The following is a 26,232-nucleotide window of genomic DNA, read 5'->3' on the forward strand; positions in this document are numbered from 1 at the left end:
AACAATTTGCTCTACAGCTCGCTTCTATCCCCACCAAATTCTTCCTCTCTTCAAAAACATGTCCCAGTTTTTAGAAACACGCCACGATGTGTCCCATTCTGTTGGTTTGCCAAAAGTCGTTTTATTGCACTCACAAACAATATATAAAAGGTGATGAAAATCATATATATGGATGGATGGAAGCACTCCGTCGGTTACGACGACGAGGTTTCTGGTTGATCCGAATCAACGGAACAGCCTGCTCGTGAAATTAACGTGTAACTGGCTGAGCACTCCACAGACACGCGTACCCTTAACGTAGTTCTCGGGGATATTCAGCGTGACACAGAGAGTGACAAGGCCGGCCCTTTGAAATACAGGTACAACAGAAACAGGAAGTAAGAGTGAGAGAAAGTTGTGGTGAAAGAGTACAGCAGGGATCACCACCATCCCCTGCCGGAGCATCGTGGAGCTTTAGGTGTTTTCGCTCAATAAACACTCACAACGCCCGGTCTGGGAATCGAAACCGCAATCCTATGACCGCGAGTCCGCTGCCCTAACCACTGGGCCATATATGCTTTATTCATATATATATATTATATATATATATATATATATATATATATATATGAATAAAGCATCAGAACACCTGACCTGGTGCCAATCCTGTTGCTCCTCAGTTCAAAGATTTGAGTAAAGTTGACTCCAACACTGGGACCAACGTCATGTAAGCATGGAGGCACCCTGGCAAAATACTGCTCCTTTAAATACAAACCTTATCTGTTTCTGATTATAAGTCAGAAGACACTAATCATTGATGGGTAAGGGCTTTGCCAACAACGGCATTATTAGCTCTCTTGTGAGTGCATTTCGTAGATGGAAACTGAGAGAAGCCTGTTGTATATATGTATGTATATGTGTGTGTGTGTATCTGTGTTTTCTCCCCACCATCACTTGACAACTGATGTTGGTGTGTTTACGTACCCTTAACTTAGTGGTTCGGCAAAAGAGATCGATAGTATAAGTATTAGGCTTACAAGGAATAAGTCCTGGGGTTGATTTATTCGACTAAAGGCAGCGCTCCAGCATGGCTGCAGTCAAATGTCTGAAACAAACAAATAAAAGAATTATAATCATTTTCTGAACGACTTTCACTTGCACTAAGCTCACGCACACCGATTCACAAGCACTCATAGACGGAGTTGTAGATTTCTTTTTTGAAAGGAAGTCTAGAGAAGCTTTTTTTCACTCTCAGTAACATGCCGAAGCATTTGTTATTGTAGTAGAAATGTTTGCACTTCGTTCAAAATTTGGATCTTGTACTTGAAAAACACCTCGAAAGCCCAAGGTCTTGTAAAGCAGGTTTTCGTAAAGTGAAGTATTACTGTGGACACACACACACACACACATATATATATATACACGCACACACACACACACACACACACACACACATATATATATATATATATATACACGCACACACACATATATATTAAAAGAATGTTCTATAATACTATTCTACAGCCATACCAACAATCCAACATACCTCCATCATCAGCTGCCCCACGGATATCATTCTGGTTTCAACACCTATGTAGTACCATTCAATCCCGCGGTGTCAACAGCACTAATATATATACATATATATATGTGTGTGTGTGTACACACACACACACACACATATTGAAAGAACACTGTGGAAGACAAGGATTGATATATTGGTATGATGTAAGGTTAACGTTATTTAAATAACATTTTTTATACAGGAATATATCACAATATTTACAAAATTACTGTTGCAGAGGAGAGGATAAATTCCTGGTTATTTTAATAGTATACTGCACCATATTATATTTTAGAGGGCAATCATCTTTTCTGAATGGAAGAAATAATCTGATACACACACACACTCACATATGTACTACATATGTGGGAAATTCTGTTTATAAGTGTGTTTGTGGAGTTGTTAGCTAATTTTGATGAAACTTGACATTTGAGAATGTCTGGAGACCTCGTGGCATACTCAGGTTGTTGAAAAAAAACGATAATAGGGCCCCTCGAAGGGATACTTATATATATCTAATCTATTTTGTTTTAAAAGCCAAGGGAAATAACCCATTCATTTTCCTAAATTATTGAGTATGTTTATTTCTTAGTATTTTAACTGTTAGAGTTATTTTCGCAATTTATCCAGTACAACCCTTAAACAAGTGAATAGTATTTTCCTAAACAATAGACCCACTTATTTCGGTTCGTGAATTATTCACAAATATACCAACACTAGTGCCCCAAAGGGTAATATTCTCTGGGAATGCACAAAAGCCCTTTTCGGGGTTATTTACTTTGAATTGTTATTATCTCATATCTGACTAGCCTGTTATTACATAACATGCTTCACGATTTTAGTATACATACTTTATTAGTATTTCCTCCTATGTTCTATATACTCTGGGAATGCATTAAAGCCCTTTTCGGGCTACTATTTTTGAATTCTTACTATCAAGTAACTAATTTCATGCTATTACATAACTGACTTCACAATTTCAGTATTCATAACTTATTGGGAATTCCTAAAAACTATGTAAGGCAGTTTGATATTCTCTGTAAATGCACAAAAACCGTTTAAAGGGATACATAATTTGTATTGTTGTTATTGGATTAATGAAATAATTATGAGAACGGTACGTCAGCTAGTATACACATATACAGAGCTGGGCGTAAGTCCGTTAATCTGTTAATCCTTAATTAACAAAGTTAACATTTTCGTAAATGATTTAACTTCCAAGTTAACTTTGAAAATCATTATCGGACTAATTAACTTCTGTTACATTTAGCTAACTCAAGTCCATTAACCTCAAAATTTCATAAAAACAAGTAAACGTTTAAAAGTTTCTATTGTTTTCAGATTGTCTTAGCATATTTGATATTGTACGCGTCATTCTTTCAACCCCGATATAACGCCACTTATTATTATAAACAACTTGTAGGACCTCGTTTAGCCCTGCCTGGATTTGAAACCAAATCCACCCGCTTGTTGCTTGCAAAGACAGCGGGAAATTGCTTTGTCCTGTCAAGAGGGGACAGTGATTGATGTGTTTCAACTTGAGCAATAACCTCACTGAGGAGGGTGTCAACAGAGAAAATATTGACTTTCATAAAGTGGAAAAAATAAATGGAAGGAAAAAAGTTGGTAAATATTTTTTGGTGTGAATGTAAATATTTCGGTGTGAACACAAATATTTCAGTGGGAATGCAAATAGCTGTTACCTTGTAGCAGGGCATGCTAGAAATAGCAGCCAAATCTTTCCTTTTCTGGGAAAAAGAGCCGTTTATGTGCCATTTCAATGTCACATTCATTGAAAGCATGCAAAATAACCTTGAAAAGTAAAAAAGATCCACGAAAAACAAACCTCCATTGGTGGGAAACTTCGAGGTCCCCAGCACCCCTCCCACCTTTCTCTTCCAGAAAAAAAGTGGATTGTGGTGGGTTTGATACATTGAATGCATCAAAAAAAAAAAACTGTGGAAAAAAATTATTCCATATCGAGGTACAAAATATTTACTGAAAGAAAAATGCTTTTACCGATTTTCCCTGTATTTTAAATTAATTCAAATGAATGTACTTCATCTTGAAAAGTGGCCAAATCTTTGTAGGTTGCCATCTGAGATAATTTTAATACCAAATCAAACAGGTAGGATGCATTCAGAATTTCAGTTTTAGTGTTTATCCATAATGTTATTGCTTTTACACCTGTTAATTTAAATTTACTTGCTCATAAAATTCAAATTCACTCAGTAAGATCAGCTAAAATTACATAACTATAAACCAGTGGTATATAAAGCACCCACTGACAAAATTGCAACTCTGTATGCAAAAAATTTACAAAGTTACAAGCAAATATTGTGGACACCCCTCTTGAACCTGAATAAGTCAAAATAATGTGAACAAACACGCATTACATCTGACAGGTTAATATGAGCACTAAAGATGTTTTTAGGTGTTGTTTTTTCTTACACATGCACACATAACACGGCCTCGCTCAGTTGGGACTACATGTGTGTTACTTTGACATCATCGCTCCATAAAATTTGTTTAGGTGAAGAAATATATTGAAAAATATCAATAGATGTATGAGTGAGAAAAAAACAAGGAGGGAGGTTTTGGGGATGTGCTAGAAACAACAGCCAGATCTCTCTAAAAATCACACATTTTCCTCTGAAATTATGAACAATATTTTTGTAAACCGAAACTGTTTCTCTCACGGGTTTTAAGTATGTAGTAAAAAAAAATGGCCAAAATCGTTTTGGACTGGGGTGTTGAGGGGGTGAAGGGAATGAAAAAATAAAATTTTGAAAATTTTCTTCTTTTTTTTTGTGAAAACATTCCTCCCACCATTCTGAAAACTTTGGTGAAAAACATTAGAAAAAATCCCCGCCGAAATGGAGAAGTTCCAAATTACATGGGCTGTCTGATCCGAAACTCAGTTTCCCGGAAACTCTCCACCGCCACTTACAAAAATTTTGCCTACAAATTTCTTTGTAAGCGTAATCTACACAGTCTAAAAGGTATTTGCACAAAATTTCATTCAGAAAGTTATGAGGGGGAAAATGTCAGGTTCTGAGAATTTTCCAAAACTCCTCTCCCCAGCTCCTCGGAAAATTCTTTTGCAACAAATCTTTACATCGTGTGACGGGTGGAAAAATACTCAGTTCTTCCCACTCAACGATCTCTTTACCCCGAGGCTGAACTGCAACCAAGGAAACTTGTCTACATAAAGTGCTTGCTGTCTGTGCTTGCCCATGTTGTTACTTATAAAACCCTTTAACGTGGGAAACTCTGGAACAAAATAGAATATTCTATAATAGGGGGGGATATTTCTGCAAGCTGATTGGTTGATATTCACAGCAAGTCACCAGATCCTAGGTGGGGTCTAATACTAGTTACTAAAGCAGTAAGGTTTCGATTCCTGGCTTTGCTGCAGCACCATAATTAAAATCAGTGTATGTAAAATGTAATTTTAATTTTGGTAAACATTAAGATTAGACTAAAATACTATAGTATACAGTTCACTCACAAAAGCAAACCAAAGTAAAAATGTTGAATAGGATTTTTAAAAAAATGCAAGTATTGATAATATCCTATAGGTGGCGAGCTGGCAGAAACGTTAGCACGCTGGGCGAAATGCGTAGCCGTATTTCGTCTACCGTTACGTTCTGAGTTCAAATTCCGCCGCGATCGACTTTGCCTTTCATCCTTTCGGGATCGATAAATTAAGTACCAGTTACGCACTGGTTCGATGTAATCGACTTAATCCCTTTGTCTGTCCTTGTTCGTCCCCTCTATGTTTAGCCCCTTGTGGGTAATATTCTATTTTGATTATCAATTTTAAATATTTCTATACTAAAACAAATAACGATCCTTTGTTTCAGTTCATTTTTTAATAAAGAAGGTGTCTAAATTTTGTTCACATTATCCAAGTGGTACAGATAGAATCTAATAGTTGACATTGTTGCTAAGTAATGGAAATGCAGTCAAACAAGGAAAACGTAACTGTGTTTGAAAGCAGTTTTATAAAATTCTGTGAAATCGTATGAAATGAAAATAAAACCTTTTGAATCAGAATAATTTAAATTTATTACCTAAAAGATGACAATTTCAGTTTCCTTTCGAATTTTTAAGCATTTTAAACATTTTCACCTAATTTAAAAAAATTGTTTACATCTCCATAATATTTCTTTTTGATATATTTTTATAATTTCTTTTATAATATATCGTTCAAAAAACATAAAGCCAAATATACATATTGTGTTTTTCATAATTGATTAATAATTCTAATTCTCGTAAGGCTGAGAAATTAGCTTTCTATTAACCTTCCGCATCGGTAAGAATTGTAACCAAACCGGACCGGATGTTAGGAATTATTGTACCCGGTGTTTTTCCCCTCTAATTGCATGTACTCTAGAATACAATATCATTTAATGTTGAGGATATACAATTATATATATCTATTTTAAAATGGTTTTTAAATGTCAAGAGGACAGCTTTTTAACCGAGGTAAATCTATAAATTCAAGCCAATATTTTTTCTATTAATATTTTTTATAATATTAATTGTACTTTGGTATTATAAAATCACTTAGTCAATTTTGTTTATTAATCAGTTTAAACTATTTTGTTTACTTAAAGTATAAACTCCTCTCCCGTTGCTCTCTAAAAAAAGATGTTTTATTTCATTTATATACTTTTTCGTTCTTTTCAATTCTGGTTGAATAAAATTTATTATATTTTCTTATATAAGGGAAAAAAAAATTCAGATGTTTTGGTTGGGCACATTAAACATTCCGACTCGACAACATTAACCATTATTGAAAAACAATATTCATATTGGGAAAACAGACCCACCGGTCGGAGAAAATTGGAGTCTGACATGTGGGAAAAGTGAAAGTAAAGTTCTAAACTTATGGATGACCATTTTAAATAATATTTACGTTGAAAATCTCAGATAATTCTTTCATACTAATATTTTGGATTTTGTTCTCCTATAATTCAATCGCGACGGTCCTTCGGTATTGATATCCAGTGTGTCGGTATGAAGAGACGATGTCAGTTACACTCTTTTTCAGCCTAGCCTCTTTATGTGCGATGAGGGTAGGTTGTGTGGGTGAATGATGTCCACCAAACCTCTAAAAATGACACAGGTGTGGTTATATGGTGAGCAGTTTGCTTTCCAACCACATGGCTCTGGGTTCAGCTCTATCGGCGTGACACATTGGGCAAGTATTTTCTACAGCAGCTCCGAGCTGACGAAACACCGGCGCTAGTTTGTTTACGTCCCCCACCTCAGACTTAGCTGTTCGGCAAAATGATTGATAGACTAAGTACCAGAATTTAAAAAAGAAAAAAACATGTACTGTGGTTGATTTATTCGACTAAACAGCCCAGGGCGGAGCTGTAGCGTGGTCGCAACCAAATGACTGAAACCAATAAAAGATATAAAGTAAAAACGAAAACAACCACATATCATATTCGACAATTGAAATTGGCATTAACCATTTTAAGGGCCTGTTGTAGCAAATAAGGAAGCCTAATCAACATTTGGTGTTATTTCGGTGAAGTACATGTCTCACCTTAAGTGGATGTCACGAAATAAATAACACGTGTAGCTAATTTCTCAAAGATTAGTCTTCTGAAGGTTTATTCAATTATTTAACGTATTTATTTTCTAAAGTATGGAACAAAATATATATCCTTGTTTGAAGTTCTTTCACCTTTTAAACCTCAGCTGACCCTTATAATGACCAGAGCCGTTTCAGCTACGAATATATCGTCTTCTTAAGGATGTTAATGACTACGTAATTAAACATTAATTTTCCTTGTTTACGATTTGTGAGTGTAAGTTGAATGAGATTTGGCTGCTATCTCTAGCAAATCAAACGTCTGCGTTGAGGTTTATTCGTTGGTTAAGTAGGAAGAGTTTGTGTTTATGTTCTTCACAAGCCCTTCAAGACAGGTCAGCACAGTTAATATTCTCTTTGAACGTCACAGGAAAAACATAGACAGAGAGGGTTGACGTTCCATGGATGGAACGAAAAGGAAAGTAGTCGGCATACCTACACAATTGCGCCCCATTTTATTCCGCACCCCGTAACTTTCAGAAAAATTGGTATTTCGTAATGAAATTTTCTACAAGGATCTTTTAGCTGATGAAGATTTCGATTACATCAGAATTTCATGTTGAAAAAAAAAAAAAAAAAATTGGTGGGCGCCCACACAACATATACTGACACATGTCTCCATAATTTTCTAAGAATTTAATAGTTTCATTTGGTAGATATATATATGTGTGATGTGTAGTCAGTATTTATGCGTCTGCTCATTAAAATAATTTTTTTTTACGTTAAATTCCAATATAATTGTAATCCACACCGTCTGAAAGAATTCGTAGAAAATTTCATTGAAAAATAACAATTCTTCTTAAAGTTATGGGAAACAAAATCTGTTGGGTGTACCTCTGAAAGTGTGCCGACCAAAAACATGCCAGACAAGTGTTCCTTTTAAGATGGGTATCGTTTGTTTGAGGGGGTTCGACTGCTATTTCTGCGAGTCGAGTTACTGCGTAGAAATTAAGTTTTATTTATTTATTTATTTATTTTTTGTTCAAATCAACGTGTTCACACGAACCAACGAAGATGCCTCTACACAAACTATCGACCCGCTAAAAATAGCAGCTATAGATCTTTTCGGTTTGAACGGCAGTTTTTAAAAATAATTTCCACGTAACTTAACACTTTTAAACTTTCGTCCTGTGTTTTGTCCCTTTATGTTTTAATTAATTTTTGTCAGCCCTTGTGGCCAATAAACGAATTAATTATTGTTTGTACATATTTATTCTATTATAAATGCAAAACAACACCATGGAGGAATCGGCGTAAGCTTAAATAATAAACCGCGATAGGTGAACCGCGATATGACGAAGGATTACTCTTTTATACTCTTTTACTTGTTTCAGTCATTTGACTGTGGCCATGCTGGAGCACCGCCTTTAATCAAGCAAGTCAACCCCAGGACTTATTCTTTATGAGCCTAGTACTTATTCTATCGGTGTTTTTTGCCGAACCGCTAAGTTACGGGGGACGTAAACGCAGTAGCATCGATTGTCAAGCAATGGTGGGTGGGTGGACAAACACAGACACACAAAACATATACACGCACACACACCTTATATATTCGACGGGCTTCTTTCAGTTTCCGTCTACCAAATCTACTCACAAGGATTTGGTCAGTCCGAGGCTATGGAAGACACTTGCTCAAGGTGCGACGTAGTGGGACTGAACCCGGAACCATTGGTAAGCAAGCTACTTACCACACAGCCATGCCTGTATATGTATTTGTTGATTCACCAGAAGCTCTGGGGAGGGGATTAAGTCGATTACATCGACTCAGTGCGTAACTAGTACTTATTTAATCGACCCCGAAAGGATGAAAGGCAAAGTCGACCTCGGCGGAATTTGAACTCAGAACGTAGCGGCCGACGAAATACCACTAAACATTTCGCCCGGCGTGCTAACGATTCTGCCAGCTCGCCGCCTTCATGAGTGAAGGAAAGAAAAAAAAAAATTCTTTTCTTCTCTTCAGATCGTTCATTTCGTTGATCCCTATGATGTAACATTCATAAACATAATAGAAAGGACATGGAATTTTATCAAAAGTAGATATTGCATCATGCATGGAACTTAATTTTATCTTTTGCTTCTTTCAGTTATTAGACTGCGGCCATGCTGGGGCACCGCCTTGAATTTTAGTCGAACTTATCAATCGAGTGCTTATTCGTTTCTTTTGTCGAACCTCTAGCTTACGGTGATGTAAACAAAGCAAGACCGGCTATCAAGCATTAGTGGCAGGCGACAAACACAAAGAAGCGCGCTCATATACACATACACACATGCATTCGCGTATAACGGGCTTCTTTCAGTTTCCGTCTACCATATCCACTCACAGGGCTTTAGTAGATAACTCTTGCCTAAGGTGTCACGCAGTGGGTCTGAACTCAGAAACTTATGGTTGGGAAGCAAGCTTCTTACTCCACAATCACCACTGCGTTTTTCGTTTATTATTATTATTATTATTATTATTATTATTATTATTATTATTATTATTATTATTTTGCGGGTGACTGATTTTATTGCACTTTTCACTTTATTGTCCACCATTATAATATATTCATAAATTGAACGACTGCCATATATTGTAAGAATAATGTCAAGAGACTTTATGCAACTAATACTGCTGCAACATAACACAATATTTGGCTCAAGTAAGCAAGAGTAGGGGCTCATTATGTGACATATTTCTTAAAGGAAGCTGGAATCACCATGACTCTGGAAAAAAAGAAAAAAGAAGGAAAATAAGTTTTCGGAATTGTAGAATTAGCATACACCGTATTGCTCCAATCTGGAATTGGATTTTTTAATCTCTTTTCTCTTTTACTTGTTTCAATCATTTGACTGCGGCCATGCTGGAGCACCGCCTTTAATCGAGCAACTCGACCCCGGGTCTTATTCTTTTGTAAGCCCAGTACTTATTCTAACGGGCTCTTTTGCCGAACCGCTAAGTAACGGGGACATAAACACACCAGCATCGGTTGTCAAGCAATGCTAGGGGGACAAACACAAGCACATACGCATATATATACATATATACGACGGGCTTCTTTCAGCTTCCGTCTACCAAATCCACTCACAAGGCTTTGGTCGACCCAAGGTGCCACGCAGTGGGACTGAACCTGGAACCATGTGGTTGGTAAACAAGCTACTTAGCACACAGCCACTCCTGATGATGAAATCTAAATATTTCATCATCAATTAACGTCTGTCTTCCATGCTGGCATGAGCTGGATAGTTAGACAGGAGCTGGCAAGCCAGAGAACTGAATCCAGTCCCTCTGTCTGTTTTGGCGTGGTCTTTATGGCTGGATGCCCTTCCTAATGCTAGCCACTTTATAGAATGGACTGGCTGCTTTTTACGTGGTACCAACACCATGAAGTTTGTCTGGCATAGCTTTTGTATATAATGAAGTCACTAATTTTTTTTCAGATGGTTTGAAAATTGTCTTTGTATGACAAGGCTCAGTAGGAGCGATGGGGATGGCAAGTGCTCACTAAATCAATCTCGCTATCGTTGTCACTGAAATAATCCTTTTGTTGAGAAATGGCATTGTGAAACAAAGAATGAAGAGCCAAGAGTGTAATTGAAATTTGTAAGTGAGCCAGGAATCAGTAAGTCTGATAATATCATTGTGGCAATTCATGAAGTGAAACCATATCTATTCCTTTTACTTTTTCCAAACATAAAATTGATCTCCTCCTTCTCTTTGGAACTGGGCAATTTCCAGCTAGAGTAAATAATTCTAGTGATATCACAAGGAAAATCGAAAACGTGATGTGGTTATTCAACAGCCAATAAACAAAATTTGTTTTGAGATGCTCTTTCATTCATTCGGGGTTGATTAAATAAGTACCAGTTATGCTCTGGGGTCAATGTAATCAACTTACCCCCTCCCTTGAACTTGCTGGCCTTGTGCTAAAATTCGAAACCAATATTTGGAGATACTGAATGTTTACGTCCCAGAAACCTTTACAAACATGTTGATCTGTACGACTGTAAAATATATTTGGCAGTTATATCAGATTGAAGGAGAATCTTTAGGAGAAAATGGAAAATGTTTTGCCTTTAAATATGCTTCTCATTTTTGGATAATGCATTTCAGGAACATCGAAAAATGTTGAAATCTTTTTCAGTAGAACAGGGAAAAAAGGGAATGTCGGTTAACGGCGGTGGGGTTATCAGCCCAATCAACTTACAATTTTTTAATCGAATCTCATTTATTCAAAAAACTATTTTTTACTATCTCATATTTCTGTAATCATTAACGGTTAAAACACGAACTCGTCTATGTTTGTTTGTCCTTGTACCGTCCCCTGTGTGACAGATAAAGAAAAAGTTCGTGAGGAGCTCCAATGGTTGTGATAAGATAATGTGATAGTAGTTTCTAATGATCTCCATTGGCATGTCGTCAAAGATTTTTTTTTACATTTTAATTTTTTTGAAAGCAGCAACACCTGTTTGAGGAATAGGAATTATGGTCAATTTTATTAAGGGTCTTACTTTATCAGTAAAAGTGCTACCCACTTGTTATAAATTAGCAAATCAGGGATTTTCTTTTTTATGTTCCTTTCCAGAAAATGGGATTTAAAAACTTTTAAGAGAAAGCAGTCTATCAAGAATATGTTATTTCGTGGTCTTCAATGCAATACCCAAATAATTTGATGCTTTTATTTTGTCCCTGATAAAGAGTTGCTGAGATTGTTTATACATGACAGAAATATCTAGATTTCTGTGGCGATCTTCGTTATGACAGACGATGAGATCATCTAAATGATAGGTAGATTTAAGGTTAGTCTATCCAAACATGAACAAGCAAGAAAAAACAACTACGTGGAATAAGTACAGTGTTATTGGACGCTCAGGAAAGAAAAGAGGATTTCACGTTTCGAGCGGAGCTTTTCATCAGAAATATAGAAAAAGTCCAAAGAAGAAAAGACGGAGGAAGAAAATGGGTAACCATTTTAGAGAAGAGAACCGCATGAGGCATTGCACTTTTAGATATCCCGCTTGCCTGGTCTACAAGATAATTTGGTCTCATTACTTGAAAATCTACCGCTGCATTTATAAAGCCAAATAGAAGACTTGTATACTAATATAATTGTCTCATGGCATAAAAAGTAACGGAAGAATGATCTTTAATCGCTTTTGATAGTTGATTGAAGGCATATTTCATATTGATCTAACTGAAATGAAAAAAAAAAATTGATGCTTCGAATACTCGAGAATTGTTTTCAAAAGTTGGTGACCAGTGTTTTAACTGCGAAGAGGGAGATACTGATTAAGAAGACATTTTGCCAATTCTTTTAGAAGTTGGTTGAATAGACTTAAGAAGCAACTCAAGGGCCTGTGCGTCAGACTTTCTTCGACAAATAATGCTGCAACTCAACATCCGGTTTAAATAAGGGAGAGAACTCGCCGTCATGTGATACATCAGTAATTAAAGGAATGCAGAAACCGCACATCCATGTAGTGCGCGTTGGTTGTTCTTTCGAGTTCCCTCTTTTTTGCTTTAGACACTTTACCATTATAAGTTCGAACTGTGTTAATTTAGGTTAGCGTATAATCAGTATTGCTTAAGATATTAGTATTTATTTCATTTAAAGAGAAAGCTAATATTATTTCAAAATAATAATGATGTATAAAAATAATAAAGGCTAAACCGAAAGGAATATTGTTTATATTGAAAAAAAAAAAGGTGCGTGTGTGTGTGTGTGTGTGTGGGAGATACAAAAGTGAAAACGAAAAATTTTAAACGTGGTGCTAGAAAAATAAATTGTCCACATGTCAGCGATGGGGTGTCCACGGGGCCGAAATAGCAGCCAAATGATCACTCTTCCATTAATGTTTATATTGAAAAAAGAAAATGGTGTGTGGGGGGGAGATACAAAAGTGGAAAAGAAAAATTTAAAACGTGGTTACTTTAAAATCTTAATATGAGCTAGAAAAATAAATTTGTCCACAAGTCAGCGATGGGGTGTCCACAGGGTCGAAATAGCAGCCAAATGAACACTCTTCCATTAATGAATGGAAAAAACAACAACAACACCAAAAAGAAAAAGATGACGCATGCATCGGCTGTTCTAGGTTTAATATATCTGGAACAAGATGGGATGGTCACAGTTAGAATGTCGAAGCCGACGTGGAGCTCAACCACAACAAAATGTTATTTTTTTTTACTCTTAAAATTTTGACTACTATTCTAACATGAGTTATGTTTTCTTTAATTCCCCTTCCTCGGTTCATTGCCAGGCACACACATATATAGATATGACGAGAGATTATTTTATGTAAGCATTTAATGCCGTATAATGTTATGTAAGAAGCATACCAGCACGAGAAAACATACATACGTATGTACGTACATCTGTGTTCAGTGAAGTTATAGCGTCACCATCCCCTCTCCCCCACACCCTTGCTTGCAACAAAGAAAGAACCAAAAACGCCCACAGACATATACATTACAGAATAGTTCCGAGACGGTATCATTATGTATCTTAAGAATTATCATTAAAGATTAATTATAGTGTTTTTCATTGTGCATTGAGAGAGAGAGAGAGAGAGAGAGAGAGGTGTGTGTATTATGTAATATACAGATGTATGCGTGTATGTTCATTTACGTTTGTTCTTCGAAAAAAAAAATTGTTTCATTATTTTGCGGTCATTTATAGATATAGTTATATAGTTCTTAAATATGGTATCAGAGGAAATTATATTGTATATAAACAGCGTACTATCATAAAAGCAGAAATGATATATCACTTGAAAGTCTGTCGGTGGATATTCCGATAAAAAACAACAAACAAAAAGACAGTAGCAACAAAAAAAGACATGAAATAGATCAACCGCAAAGATTAGGATAACAGCGGCTAACAAAACTATTGATCTATCTCGATAAATTGTCTAAAATAAAATAGAATAAAATAATGATGATGACGATAATAATAATAATGAAAATTATATTTCGAAGTCTCTCATATTTCAGCTATTGTTTTAGTAGATATTCCACCCTACCCCACTCGCAGCCAATATTTGCGATAAAGCTATCATCGTAGAATTTTCATTGAAGTTATGTGTTTTCGAAATAGTTTTGGGTAGGTTGAGGTGGATGGTTCCATTTGTTGGTCATTGTTGTAATGGTTAAGATCCCAGTTTCGAGTCTCTGTCTCTCTACTTCTCTCTCTCTCTCTCTCGCTGGATTAAACACTGCTAGACCCAAGTATGAAATGATTAGCATTTCAAAATATTCTCCCCTCCACACACACACACACACACACTACAGAGCCGTCTTAGCAGTAATAATAAAAGCCCCCGGGTAAATTAATGTACTGGGTTCTTTTGTGTTAGATCTTGATAACAAGCCACAGCAGACTTAGATTATAATTAGACCCTTAGATCAGTGAGCCCCCCCGAGCAACAACCCAGTGTGCTCATGCTTTAAGATGGCACTGCCCCATGCATCCACACACGCACAAGCACCTGCTCGAACACTCAGAGCTGAATGTTTTATCAAAACATTTGGAAAGATAAATATCAAAATATCAATTCTGTTAGAGTTATCTCCCTTCTCAATAAATTGTCATTGATTTTGATGGCTTTTTCTGAAGTAATAAACTAAACGAAGTGCAATTGTATTTATTTATATATTTATCAATTTTATCCACTTATTGTTTATTTTGTATATATTATTTATATATACAGTTTTATTATCACTTAATAGAATTTTTATTATCATAATTCACAGAACTCGACAATTAAACTTATGAACTTCACTAAATTCACCTACTTGAAAACTAAATTTTTATATAATAACGTTTATGTACATATATTTAAAAAATATATAAACAAACGAAATATATTTATTTTAAATTTAATGATAAAAATGATTTTTCTATATTTTCTATATAATATTTTTTTTTGCAATATCCCCCCTTTACAATTTTATATATCTATATGTTCGAATATATATCTAATATCTGTTGTTTTGGCTTTTATTATAATGCACCTTGCGTTTGTGTTATTCATGTAGCGAATAATAAAATTGTTATATAATTTGAATGTCAGGAACGTTGAACAACGACTGGCAATGTTTAGTTACGTCCCTTTAAATTCTGAGTTCAAACCGTGCTGGTATCTTTCCTTGTATCATTCATCCTCCTGGAGTCCATAGGATAGGTGGTTGCCAAATACTGTGGTCGATCGGAAGGATTCGGGTGGGTGGGGGTAGGGGGTTAAGAAGCTCACTTTAAAACCACGTGTTTTCGGGTTCCGTTCCATCGCCACACACGTTTGGGCAACACTGTCTTCAACTATAGCCCCGGGCCGACTAATGCCTTTGTGAGTAAATTTGGTAGACGGAAACTGTATGGAAGCCCGTTGTATGCGTGCATGTATGCCTGTGTGTGTATGTGTGTGCGTGCGCGCGTGTGTATGTCATTGTGTTTGTATTTCCCCCGCCCCCACGTCCCCGTAACTTAGCCGTTCGAGAAAAGTTCATATTCTACCAAGGTTGACTTTGCCTTTCGTTTCTTTGGGCTCGATACAGTATGTACCAGTTGTGCACTTGGGTCCAAATAATCGACTTAACTCCTCCCTACTAAAATTGCTGGTCTTGTGTCAAAGTCTGGAACCAATATCTCTCTGTGGCCAGATATGTTTCTGCAGAATATGGGAAAGAAGTGATTTTCATTTACAACAATCATAACATTTTAAGAAAATGAGACACACATACATGCATATACACACACACACACACATGCACATATGCACACGCAAACACACACATACACGCATCTGACAAATCCATTCACAAGACTTTGGTCAGGCCGGGGGTTATAGACAAGGACACTTGACAGATCTGTTCAATTTCAATCACAGATTTCTTAATTATTTTTTTTTACTAACATAGGTGGAGTGGCTGTGTGGTAAGTAGCTTGCTTAGCAACCACATGGTTCCCAGTTCAGTCCCACTGCGTGGCACCTTGGGCAAGTGTCTTCTACTATAGCCTCAGGCAGACCAAACCCTTGCGAGTGGATTTGGTAGACAGAAACTGAAAGAAGCCTGTCATATATATATTTATACATATATATGTATGTGTGTGTATATGTTTGTGTGTCTGTGTTTGTCCTCCCAACATCGCTTGACATCCGATGCTGGTGTGTTTACATCCCCGTAACTTAGCAGTGTGGCAAATGAGACCGATAGAATAAGTACTAGGCTTACAAAGAATAAGTCCTGGGGTCGATTTGCTTGACTAAAAGGCAGTGCTCCAGCATGGCCACAGTCAAATGACTGAAACAAGTAAAAGAGTAAACAGTTTGAAACTTCATATACTGGTGCAATTTCTCACACTGAACACAATTTACTTTCAACATTTTGGACAAAATTTCATATTTTAGAAGTTATTTTGTGTTAAAGTTGTTGTACTTGGGTAATTTTAACCAATCAGTGATGTGTATTCAGCTAAAGAAGGTTACTGCTGTTTTCAATAGTACTTGAAGAGGAACAACTTCCGGGTCATCTCTACTAAATGTCAACACTCTGTTCTATTTTATTTATTGTTTACTGCCTGTGTTGCATATTACATGCTTTTTTTTTATGATTCTCGCATTGAAAAAAGGATAAAGGTGGCATCATCTTTCTTGTGGCTGAAAGCTTCTCTTTTGTGTTAGCTACGACTAAGGAGCAACACTTTTCCTTCACCCTTTGATTGATATACAAATAGAACAGTGTGGTGATATTTAGTAGAGATGATCCGGAAGTTGTTCTTTTTTTATTAATATTGCAAACAGCAGTAGCTTTCTTCAACTGAATACACATCATTAATTGGTTAAAATTACCCAAATACGACGACTTTAACATGAAATAACTTCTAAAATGTGAAATTTTTTCAAAAATGTTGAAAGTGAATCATGTTCAGCATGAGAAATTACACCAGTTTACAAAGTTTTAAACTGTTTAGTTAAAAAAAATATAATTAAAAAATCTGTGAACAGATCTCACTTGACCAGAGTATCACACAATGAGACCACACCCAAAACTGAATTTCTCAACCACACCATTCTATGCCTGTCTTTAGTGGATTGACAAAATTGTTCAAGTATTGGGAGAAATGTTTTGTTGTGTTTGTTTTAGTTCACTATGTTCTCAGATCGAATCTTGCTGAAGTTAGCTTTGCTTTCATATTTCCAGGGTTGATAGAATACAGTACTAGTCATGCGCTGGGGTTGATATAAATGACTGTTCCCTCTGCCAACATTTCTGGCCTTGTGCAAAAATAAGAAATTGTTACAGGTTCAGTGGATTGATAGAAATGATATAACATCAGTGAAAAGGCATTGATGTATTTAGTTACAACCCTTTGCATTCTTAGTTCAAATCATGCCAAGATCACCTTTGCTTTACATTTTTTTTTGGGGTGGGGTGCAATAAAATGAAGTCCTAATCAATATAATTAACTTCCCTTGCTAAGCTTACTGGCCTGACATTGAGCTGGCAAGTCCATTTGTACATTCAATGAAGTGCTTAATGGCATTTCTTCTGGTGTTTTATGTTGAGTTTAAATTTCCCTCAAGGTTGACTTTGCATTTAATCCTTTCGGGGTCGATAAAATAAGTCCTAGTTGAGCACTGGGTCGATGTAACTGACTTACTCCATCCCCCCACCTAGAATTGAAGGCCTTGTGCCTTTAGTAAAATAAAAGATTATTATTATTATTATTATTATTATTATTATGGTGGTAAGCTGACAGAATTGTTTGCACAACGGACAAAACGCCAAGTAGCATTCCATCTGTTTTTACTTTCTGAGTTCAAATTCCACTGAGGTCACCTTTGCCTTTCACTCTTTTGGTATTGATAAAATAAGTACCAGTTGAACACTGTAACTGACTAGACCTCTTCTCCACAATTTCAGGGTTTGTATCTGTAGTAGAAAGAATTATTATTATCATCAAAGATGCAAATTAATGGTTGAATAGAAATTGCACAGCATTAATTAGACTAATTGCATGAGCACCTTAAGTTTTTTGCCCCATTCTTTATGTTCTGGATTTAAAACCTACCAAGATTGATTTCTGCTGCTTTCACTCTGAACTAGCCAATGGTTCTGGTGTCACTTTATTTGACTGTACTTTTGTGTTTATATGAAAATGTATTATTACTATTGTTGATGATTAGCATCATAATCAAAGCTTAATACTTGTTTATTACTCACTAAGACTTCTGTTTGCTTGGATAGTTATTTTCTTTTTACTCCTTTTCACCTTGCAGCATTCATATGTTTACTCTGCCAAACATAATGCTTATTTATTCATTTTGTTTTGAATTAATTGTTCATTATCTTGTAACTTTGAGATATCAAGGATGTGGCCATTAGAAATCAAACATGGATAGTTTTCAATTAAAACAGGTAGAATATTTGGGCCAAATATGGTCAGAGTAAATCCGTAATTAGGCCTTCAAAAGTGGGAAACATGACGAAGCAGACTATTTCAATTTTTAGAGTATGAAAGTGTTGCAAATGAAAGCTGGTGGGTGTGACTCAGTTGGCTTAAAGCTTTATACATGTATAAAAAAACTAAGAAGAGCTATGGGGAAAGAAGTCAGACTCAAATGATTGTCTTAAACTTATGTGATCAAGACATATTTGATCAGAAGAAATACAAAGTGTTTGTAGCTTACATCTTAAGTATTAACCTGTATAGTAAATGTATGGTATAATATTGAGTGTGAGCCAATGAAAATGTCTCTGCTCCATCTACTAGATATGCATGGTGAGGGTATTTGGCTCACAATCATGCAGTCATGAGTTCAATCTTAGGTGGTGCATTGTGTCCTTGAGCAAGTCACTTTATTTCACATTGCTCCAGTCAATTCAGCTGGTGAAAATAAATTGCAGTTGTAAATCAAAGGGCCAGTCTTGTGTCATTCTGTGTCATGCTGAATCTCCCTGAGAACTACGTAAGGGTACACATGTCTGAATCTCCCTGGGAACTATGTAAGTGTATGCATGTCATGAGCAGGTTGTTCTGTCAATCAGATCAACTGAAACACTCGTCATCATAACCAATGGATATACATAGCAGCCAAATCTCCCTCAAATCATATTTTCTATCTTGGAAACATCAGGTAATCTAGCTGTAGATACATTATACTTGAGGCAAGTATGGGATTTCGTGACAAAAACATCTTTGATCATGGGTCTGCTGTCTCACAGGTAACCCAGGGCTGAACACCAGCAAGACCTACAGTAACAACACCAACAACAAGCAGAAATACATAGCAGAGAGCTCAGCAACTTTTTATTTTTTTATTTTGCTACAGTTCCTTTTGAGTCTCACCTGAAGGGCCAACTTCTTTAATGCTTAAGTTCTGATAATGACAAGGTGGACATGGACAATCTTGAGTATTTGCCATGTTGAGTTAGATACGTATCATGATTAGGTGTTGATTGATTATTAGAAGGGTGGTGCTGGTGTCACATAAAAAGCACTGATGATGGTGCCTTGTAAAAAGCACTGGTGGTGGTTCCACATAAAGAGTACTGGTGATGGTGCCACATAAAAAACACTGGTGATGGTGCCATGTAAAAAGCACTGGTGGTGGTGTCACATAAAAAGTACTCAATACACTCTGTAAAGTGGTTGGTATTAGGAAGAGCATCCAGTTGTTGAAACCATGCCAGAGGAGGCATTGGAGCCTGGTGTGACCTCCAGTCTTGCCAGTTCCTGTCAAACTGTCCAACTCATGCCAGCATAGGAAAACGGACGTTAAATAACTATGATGATAGTGAAAGTGGCATCTAGCATCACTAACACTCAGATTCTACGTTATGGATCTTCACAAGTGGGGCCTGTTTTTCACTGTTTTTCTTGAATCTGCTGACTTATGAACTGATCAATGAACAGGAAATGTTGTGGGAAGATGCATTACAGAAGAAAAAAAGGTGTCTCCAAGGATTGCTCTCCGATATATAAAGCTGTGCTGGACAGGTTATGAGATACCAGAGTCGCTTTGATTTATGAGGGATGGACCATTATGATGATGACAGTGATGGTGGCAACAGTGGTGGTGGTAGTAGGTGTGGTAGTAGCAGTGGCATGGTGGTGGTGGTGGTGGTGGCAGCGGTGGTGGTGGTGGTGGTGGTGAGAGGAGTCATAACACAGATTCGATACCAGATATAAGAACCAGGAGTAAATTATTTTGTTTTCTTTTTGTTTTTCAAATGGGTAAGATAATGAAACTGACTGTTCTTTTAGAATAGGAAAATATTGCAAATGAAAGATGTTGGTTGTCAAGTCACACGTAACAATATGAATGTGGGTATGTTGGTAATATCTGTCACTTGTAATATTTTTTCATAGTCTGTCAGCAGGAAAAAAAAAACAGAAAGACAAACCCAACTCTCCCCCCACCCCCAGCTGCCGGAGTGGTGGTGGTGGTGGTGGGAATGCGTGCTTTTTTTTTTTTGAGTCAAAACTGTTTTTGCTGCTGCTGCTGTTGTTGTTGTTATTGTTGTCAGCTGTGATTGAGCAGACCTATGATCAAAGGTGTTTTAACCATGCCAATCAAATAATTTTATTTGGGAGCAGCAGGCATGGTTGTGTGGTTAAGAAGCTTGCTTTTCAACCACATGGTTTCGGGTTCAGTCTCACTGTGCGGCACCTTGAGCGAGCGTTTTCTTTTATAATCCCAGGCTGATCAATGTCTTGTGAATGAATTTAGTAGACAGAAACTGTGTGGAAGCCTGTCATATATAGTGAAGGCACATGGCTCAGTGGCTAAGGTGTTGCACTCACAATTGCAAGATCGTGGGTTCGATTCCCAGACCAGGCATTGCGTTGTGTTCTTGAGCAAAGGACTTCATTTCACGTTGCTCTGTGATCATTTTGACATCTGACATGTGGCACCTGTTGCACCTATACAGGTAATGTTGATCTGATGGAGGAAGTGAGCTTATGTCTACACAAACATTTGATCACTATAAACAAATCATCTGTGAGGTTGTTCAGTAAGAAATTGTTGAACCTTCATACATCGTCTAACGACAGGAGAGTCTGTTATATATATGTGTGTGTGTGTGTATTTGTGTTTGTCCTCTCCTCCATTTGACAACTGGTGTTGGTTTGTTTACATTCCTTTAACTAATCTTTAACTAGGCACAGGAGTGGCTGTGCGGTAAGTCTGTTATATATATGTGTGTGTGTGTATTTGTGTTTGTCCTCTCCTCCATTTGACAACTGGTGTTGGTTTGTTTACATTCCTTTAACTAATCTTTAACTAGGCACAGGAGTGGCTGTGCGGTAAGTAGCTTGCTTACCAACCACATGGTTCCCGGTTCAGTCCCACTGTGTGGCACCTTGGGCAAGTGTCTACTACTATAGCCTCTGACCGACCAAAGCCTTGTGAGTGGATTTGGTAGACAGAAACTGAAAGAAGCCCATCATATATATACATATATGTATGTGTGTGTTTGTGTGTCTGTGTTTGTCCCCCCCAACATCACTTGACAACCGATGCTGGTGTGTTTATGCCGCCATCACTTAGCGGTTTGGCAAGAGAGACTGATAGAATAAGTACTAGGCTTGCAAAGAATAAGTCCCGGGGTTGATTTGCTCGACTAAAAGACGGTGCTCCAGCATGGCCTCAGTCAAATGATTGAAACAAATAAAAGAATGAAAGAATAATCTGATCAGCAAAAAAAGATCATTAGGATAAGTATTAGACTTAGGAAATAAGTACTGGGGTTGATTTGTTTGATGAGCCTGTCAAGGCAGTGCCCCAGCATGGCCACAGTCCTATGACTGAAACAAGGCAAAAGACAAAGATTTGTATGGAAGTTTATGAATAGCATAAACTGAATATATATGCCACTGGGTTTCAAATGTTGGCACAAGGCACCTGAAATTTGGGGGTGAGTGGACAGTTGATTATATTGACCTAAGTACTCAGCTCGCACTTATTTTATTGACCCCGAAAGGGTGAAAGGCAAAATCGACCTTGGTGGAATTTGAACTCAGAATGTAAAGACATGAAATGCTGCTTAGTATTTTGTTCAGTATGCTAAAGATTCTGCCAGCGCACAGCCTTAATAGTATTAGCTTCAAATTTTGGCACAAGGCCAGCAATTTCTTGGGAGGCGGGGCCCAAGTTGATTACATCTACCCCAGTGTTCGACTGGTGTTTATTTTATTGAACCCGAAAGGGTGAAAGGCTAAATCAACCTCAGCGGAATTTGAATATCAGAACTTAACAATGGATGAAAAGCTGCTAAGCATTTTGGCTGGTGTGCTAGCAATTCTGCCAGCTTGTTGCCTTAGCCTCTGGATAATAGTAATATATTTAATTGTATACGAGAAATTTAATACACAACAACAGAGAACAAAATATTGGGATGAGGGTAGCATTATACTTAATCTAAAGAATGAGGAAATATATAACTTGTTTTTTTTCAGTTTTCTTTTTCTATTTTCCTTTTTTTAGTATTAAAAAAAAAAGGAGCTTGCATTATATTTGAAGATGCATTGTACTTGGTATATTCTTGATACATTCTTTAGAAGAAAATGTCTTGTCAGTGGCACATTGGGAGAAGAATTTCTGGAAACTAGTTTGTATTATTTTAGCCAAAAATACAGAAAAAAAACCAGTTTAGCTTGGCATGTTTCCAAATGATAACAATGGCAGCTTTTACTTATGGAATATTAGTTCTTGTTTATGTAATTTACATTTATTTTTTTAAAACTGTTAACCTCATCTTACATGTTCTTGTATTAAGAACTGTCTTTTAATCAATCCATTTTCCAATTGTATTCAGCTAGTCTGTTCTCTTTTTTTTTTTTATGCATAACTTCATGGTTAAGGAGTTCATTTCGTAAGTGAGAAGTCTTCAGTTTGATTCCACTGTGTGGTATCTGAGGCAAGCATCATTTTCTATAGCCCTTTAGCATCAAGTTTACTCATACCTTGTGAGTAAACTGGGTAGACAGAGGAGGAGAGGACTCCCTTGGGTCATGACTGACCATGAGATTGCACCTAGAAAGTTTCCCTCCTAGGCACAAGCCTGGGCAAGGTTGTTTATGGGAGACGAGCAGTCACCCTTGCATACCACTGATGTTATCCAAAAACACATTTTGTCTGAAGCTCTAACAACTCTGCTAACTAGCTACCTCCCCATGATGATGATTATAATGGTTATGATGATGATCATTATCATCTTTTTAAGGTCCATTTTAAGAAGGGACACATTACATAATGCACTCCAAAGTAAATTCTTTCATTTATTCGTTATTTAATGCAATGTTATTACCAGTTTGAATATGCCAGTGGCACATTCAAGCTCAAGCCATTTGCTGTGTTTTGTAATGGAGAAAATTTCTCACTGCAGACAGAAGGTGTAAATATACCTAAATCAGCTCACAGCACCACCTATCCAGACTGAGAAATGCACCGTTTAGTGCTCCCACCCTGTGATTTATTTATGGCCACCCAACATGCATGATGACTGGCATAACATAAGAAAGATTGTCTCACTTATCAGTTCACAACACCACTGTCCAGTTTCTGTGACTGAAGAGGAGATAACTGCTCTGAAATGCTTGCGTCTCAGTCTGGATAGGTGGCGCTGCAAGCTGATTTAGGTGTGTTTACACTGTTTGTCTACAGTGAGAAATTTTCTTCATGACAAAACACAGTGAATGGCTTATTTAGAAAATTGGACCTGCCATTGGTATATCCGAACTGCTAATGACATTGCATCTATACACATCACTGCTTAGCACTTCCATCCTGTCATTATTTTTTTGTTGTTGTTGTTTGTTCCTTCTCGAGCCATACCTGGCTCATAAGGGCCGGTTTCCTGGTTTCTTGGCATATAGGTTCCCCACCAGGATGGGACGCCGGTCCATCGCAGGTGAGCTGCAAGATGCAGGAGGAAAGAGTGAGAGAAAGTTATAGTGAAAGAGTCAGCAGAAGTTCGCCATTACCTTCTGCTGGAGCCACGTGGAGCTTAGGTGTTTCGCTCAGAAACACACACATCATCCAGTCTGAGATTCGAACCTGCGATCCCTCGACCGTGAGTCCGCTGCTCTAACCACTAGGCCATGTACCTTCACCTGTCATTATTTAATGTCCACAAGGTGGCGAGCTGGCAGAAACGTTAGCACACCAGGCGAAATGCTTAGAGGTATTTTGTCTGTCATTACATTCTGAGTTCAAATTCCACCGAGGTCGACTTTGCCTTTCATCCTTTCAGGGTTGATAGATTAAGTACCAGTTGCGTATTTCAAAGGCCCAGCCTTGTCACACTCTGTGTCATGCTGAATCTCCCTGAGAACTATACGTTAAGGGTACACGTGTCTGTGGAGTGCTCAGCCACTTGCACGTTAATTTCACGAGCAGGCTGTTCCGTTGATTGGATCAACTGGGACCCTCATCGTCACAACCGACGGAGTGTCATGATATGTATCCCTAATGATATTACCCTCACAAAAGACATGAAGATCACCACACAATCCCATCTTCTCATTTACTGTCCCTAACCCCTTCCTATAATATGCAAAGCCATTTATAAGAAAATCGATGAATTCTCATTTCTTTGCTAATTTTTTATTTGTTTAACAACTGATTTCGTTTCAATGATTAGTATTAATGGATTCGATTATTAGCTGTTAGAATATTAAACCATTTCTTAGCTTTACTGATCAGATCATGGCTGTAGAGCCTTTCATGTTAACTCTCAAAGGAATCGCACACTTTCAAATAACCCACACAACACTCACACCGGCAACACCAATGCACTTTACTTCTTCTTTTCCTTGTTGTTGTGTTGTTGTTGTGTGTGGTTGTTGTTGTTGTTGTTGTGTTGTTGTTGTTGTTGTTGTGTTGTTGTTGTTGTTGTTGTTGTTGTTGTTTGTTGTGTTGTTGTTGTTGTTGTTGTTGTTGTTGTCTTCTTCTTCTTCTTCTTCTCTTCTTCTTCTTCTTCTTCTTCTTCTTCTCTTCTTTTCTTTTCCTCTCTCCTCATCGTCCTCCCCTCCCCTTCTTCGTCCCCCCATCCCTCCTTTTCTTTTCTTCTCTTTTCTCCTCCTCCTCCTTCCTCCTCCTTCTTCGTCCCCATCCCTCCTTTCTTCTTTTTCTTCTTCGTCCTCTTGTTTCTTCTTCTTCTTTTTCTTCTTCTTCTTGTTCTTGTTGTTCTTCTTCTTCTTTATCCCCCCATCCCTCCTTTTCTTCCTTTTCTTCTTCGTCCTCTTGTTTCTTCTTCATCCTCTTGTTTCTTCTTCTTCCTCCTCCTCCTCTTGTTTCTTCTTCTTCGTCTTCTTCTTCTTCTTGTCTTCTTCTTCTTCTTCTTCTCCACTACCACCACCACCACCACCACCACCACCACCACCACAGCTACTACTTGTTTCTTCTTCTTCTAATAAAAGGTTTCCATTGATTAACAAGGCTAATCTTCATTGGTTACTCTCATCTCCACAGCAATTTGGAGGAGATGTACTTGCTATATATGTATTGTAATTCAATGATTTTACATATACATATATATACATATATATATATATATATATATGTATGTATGTATTTTATGTAAATCTATTGTTCTAAGGTGATACCTCTCTCTCTACAGCATGTCAATACTTTTACTCCAGCTTTGCCATACACACATACACATAATTAAAAAGAGAATTCTGCTTGCTTTTCTCTCCATACAACAAAACCACAATAAATAGTACTTTTGCTTATCAGGATAATAACATTGCTGATTAGACTTGAGACAGAATAGCAAGAGTAGAATGGATGAGGTTTGGGATTATCTGCTCTCTTTTCACATTACTATTCTCATTGTTTCTGTGAATCTTTCTCACTCTCTCTCTCCTCTCTCTTCTCTCTCTCTCTCTCTGTTTCTCTGTATGTCTCTGTCTGTCTGTGTATCTTTTTGTCTGTCTGTCTTTCTGTATGTCTCTCTGTGTGTCTCTGTCTGTCTGTCCCCCTCTCTCTCTTTCTTTCTCTCTCTCTCTCTTTTTCTCTCTCTCTCTTTTTCTCTCTCTCTTTTTTCTCTCTCTATCTGTATGTTTCTCTGTATGTCTCTGTCTGTCTT

The 26,232-nt window shown here is 37.1% G+C and overlaps 1 protein-coding gene across 1 annotated transcript in view; it reads left to right on the top strand.

Annotated features, from left to right (window-relative positions):
* The first annotated feature begins 5,870 nt into the window (after positions 1-5,870).
* LOC115220945 (alanyl-tRNA editing protein Aarsd1) overlaps positions 5,871-26,232 on the top strand; it is a 584,344-nt gene continuing 563,982 nt past the window's right edge. The window contains exon 1 of the mRNA XM_029791155.2: positions 5,871-6,037. Within this exon, the coding sequence (XP_029647015.1) occupies positions 5,999-6,037 (39 nt within the window). The 5' untranslated portion in view covers positions 5,871-5,998. The remainder of the gene's footprint in view (positions 6,038-26,232) is intronic.

This window comes from Octopus sinensis, linkage group LG17 (assembly GCF_006345805.1).
Source record: "Octopus sinensis linkage group LG17, ASM634580v1, whole genome shotgun sequence".
In the NCBI taxonomy this organism is placed as follows: Eukaryota; Metazoa; Mollusca; class Cephalopoda; order Octopoda; family Octopodidae; genus Octopus; species Octopus sinensis.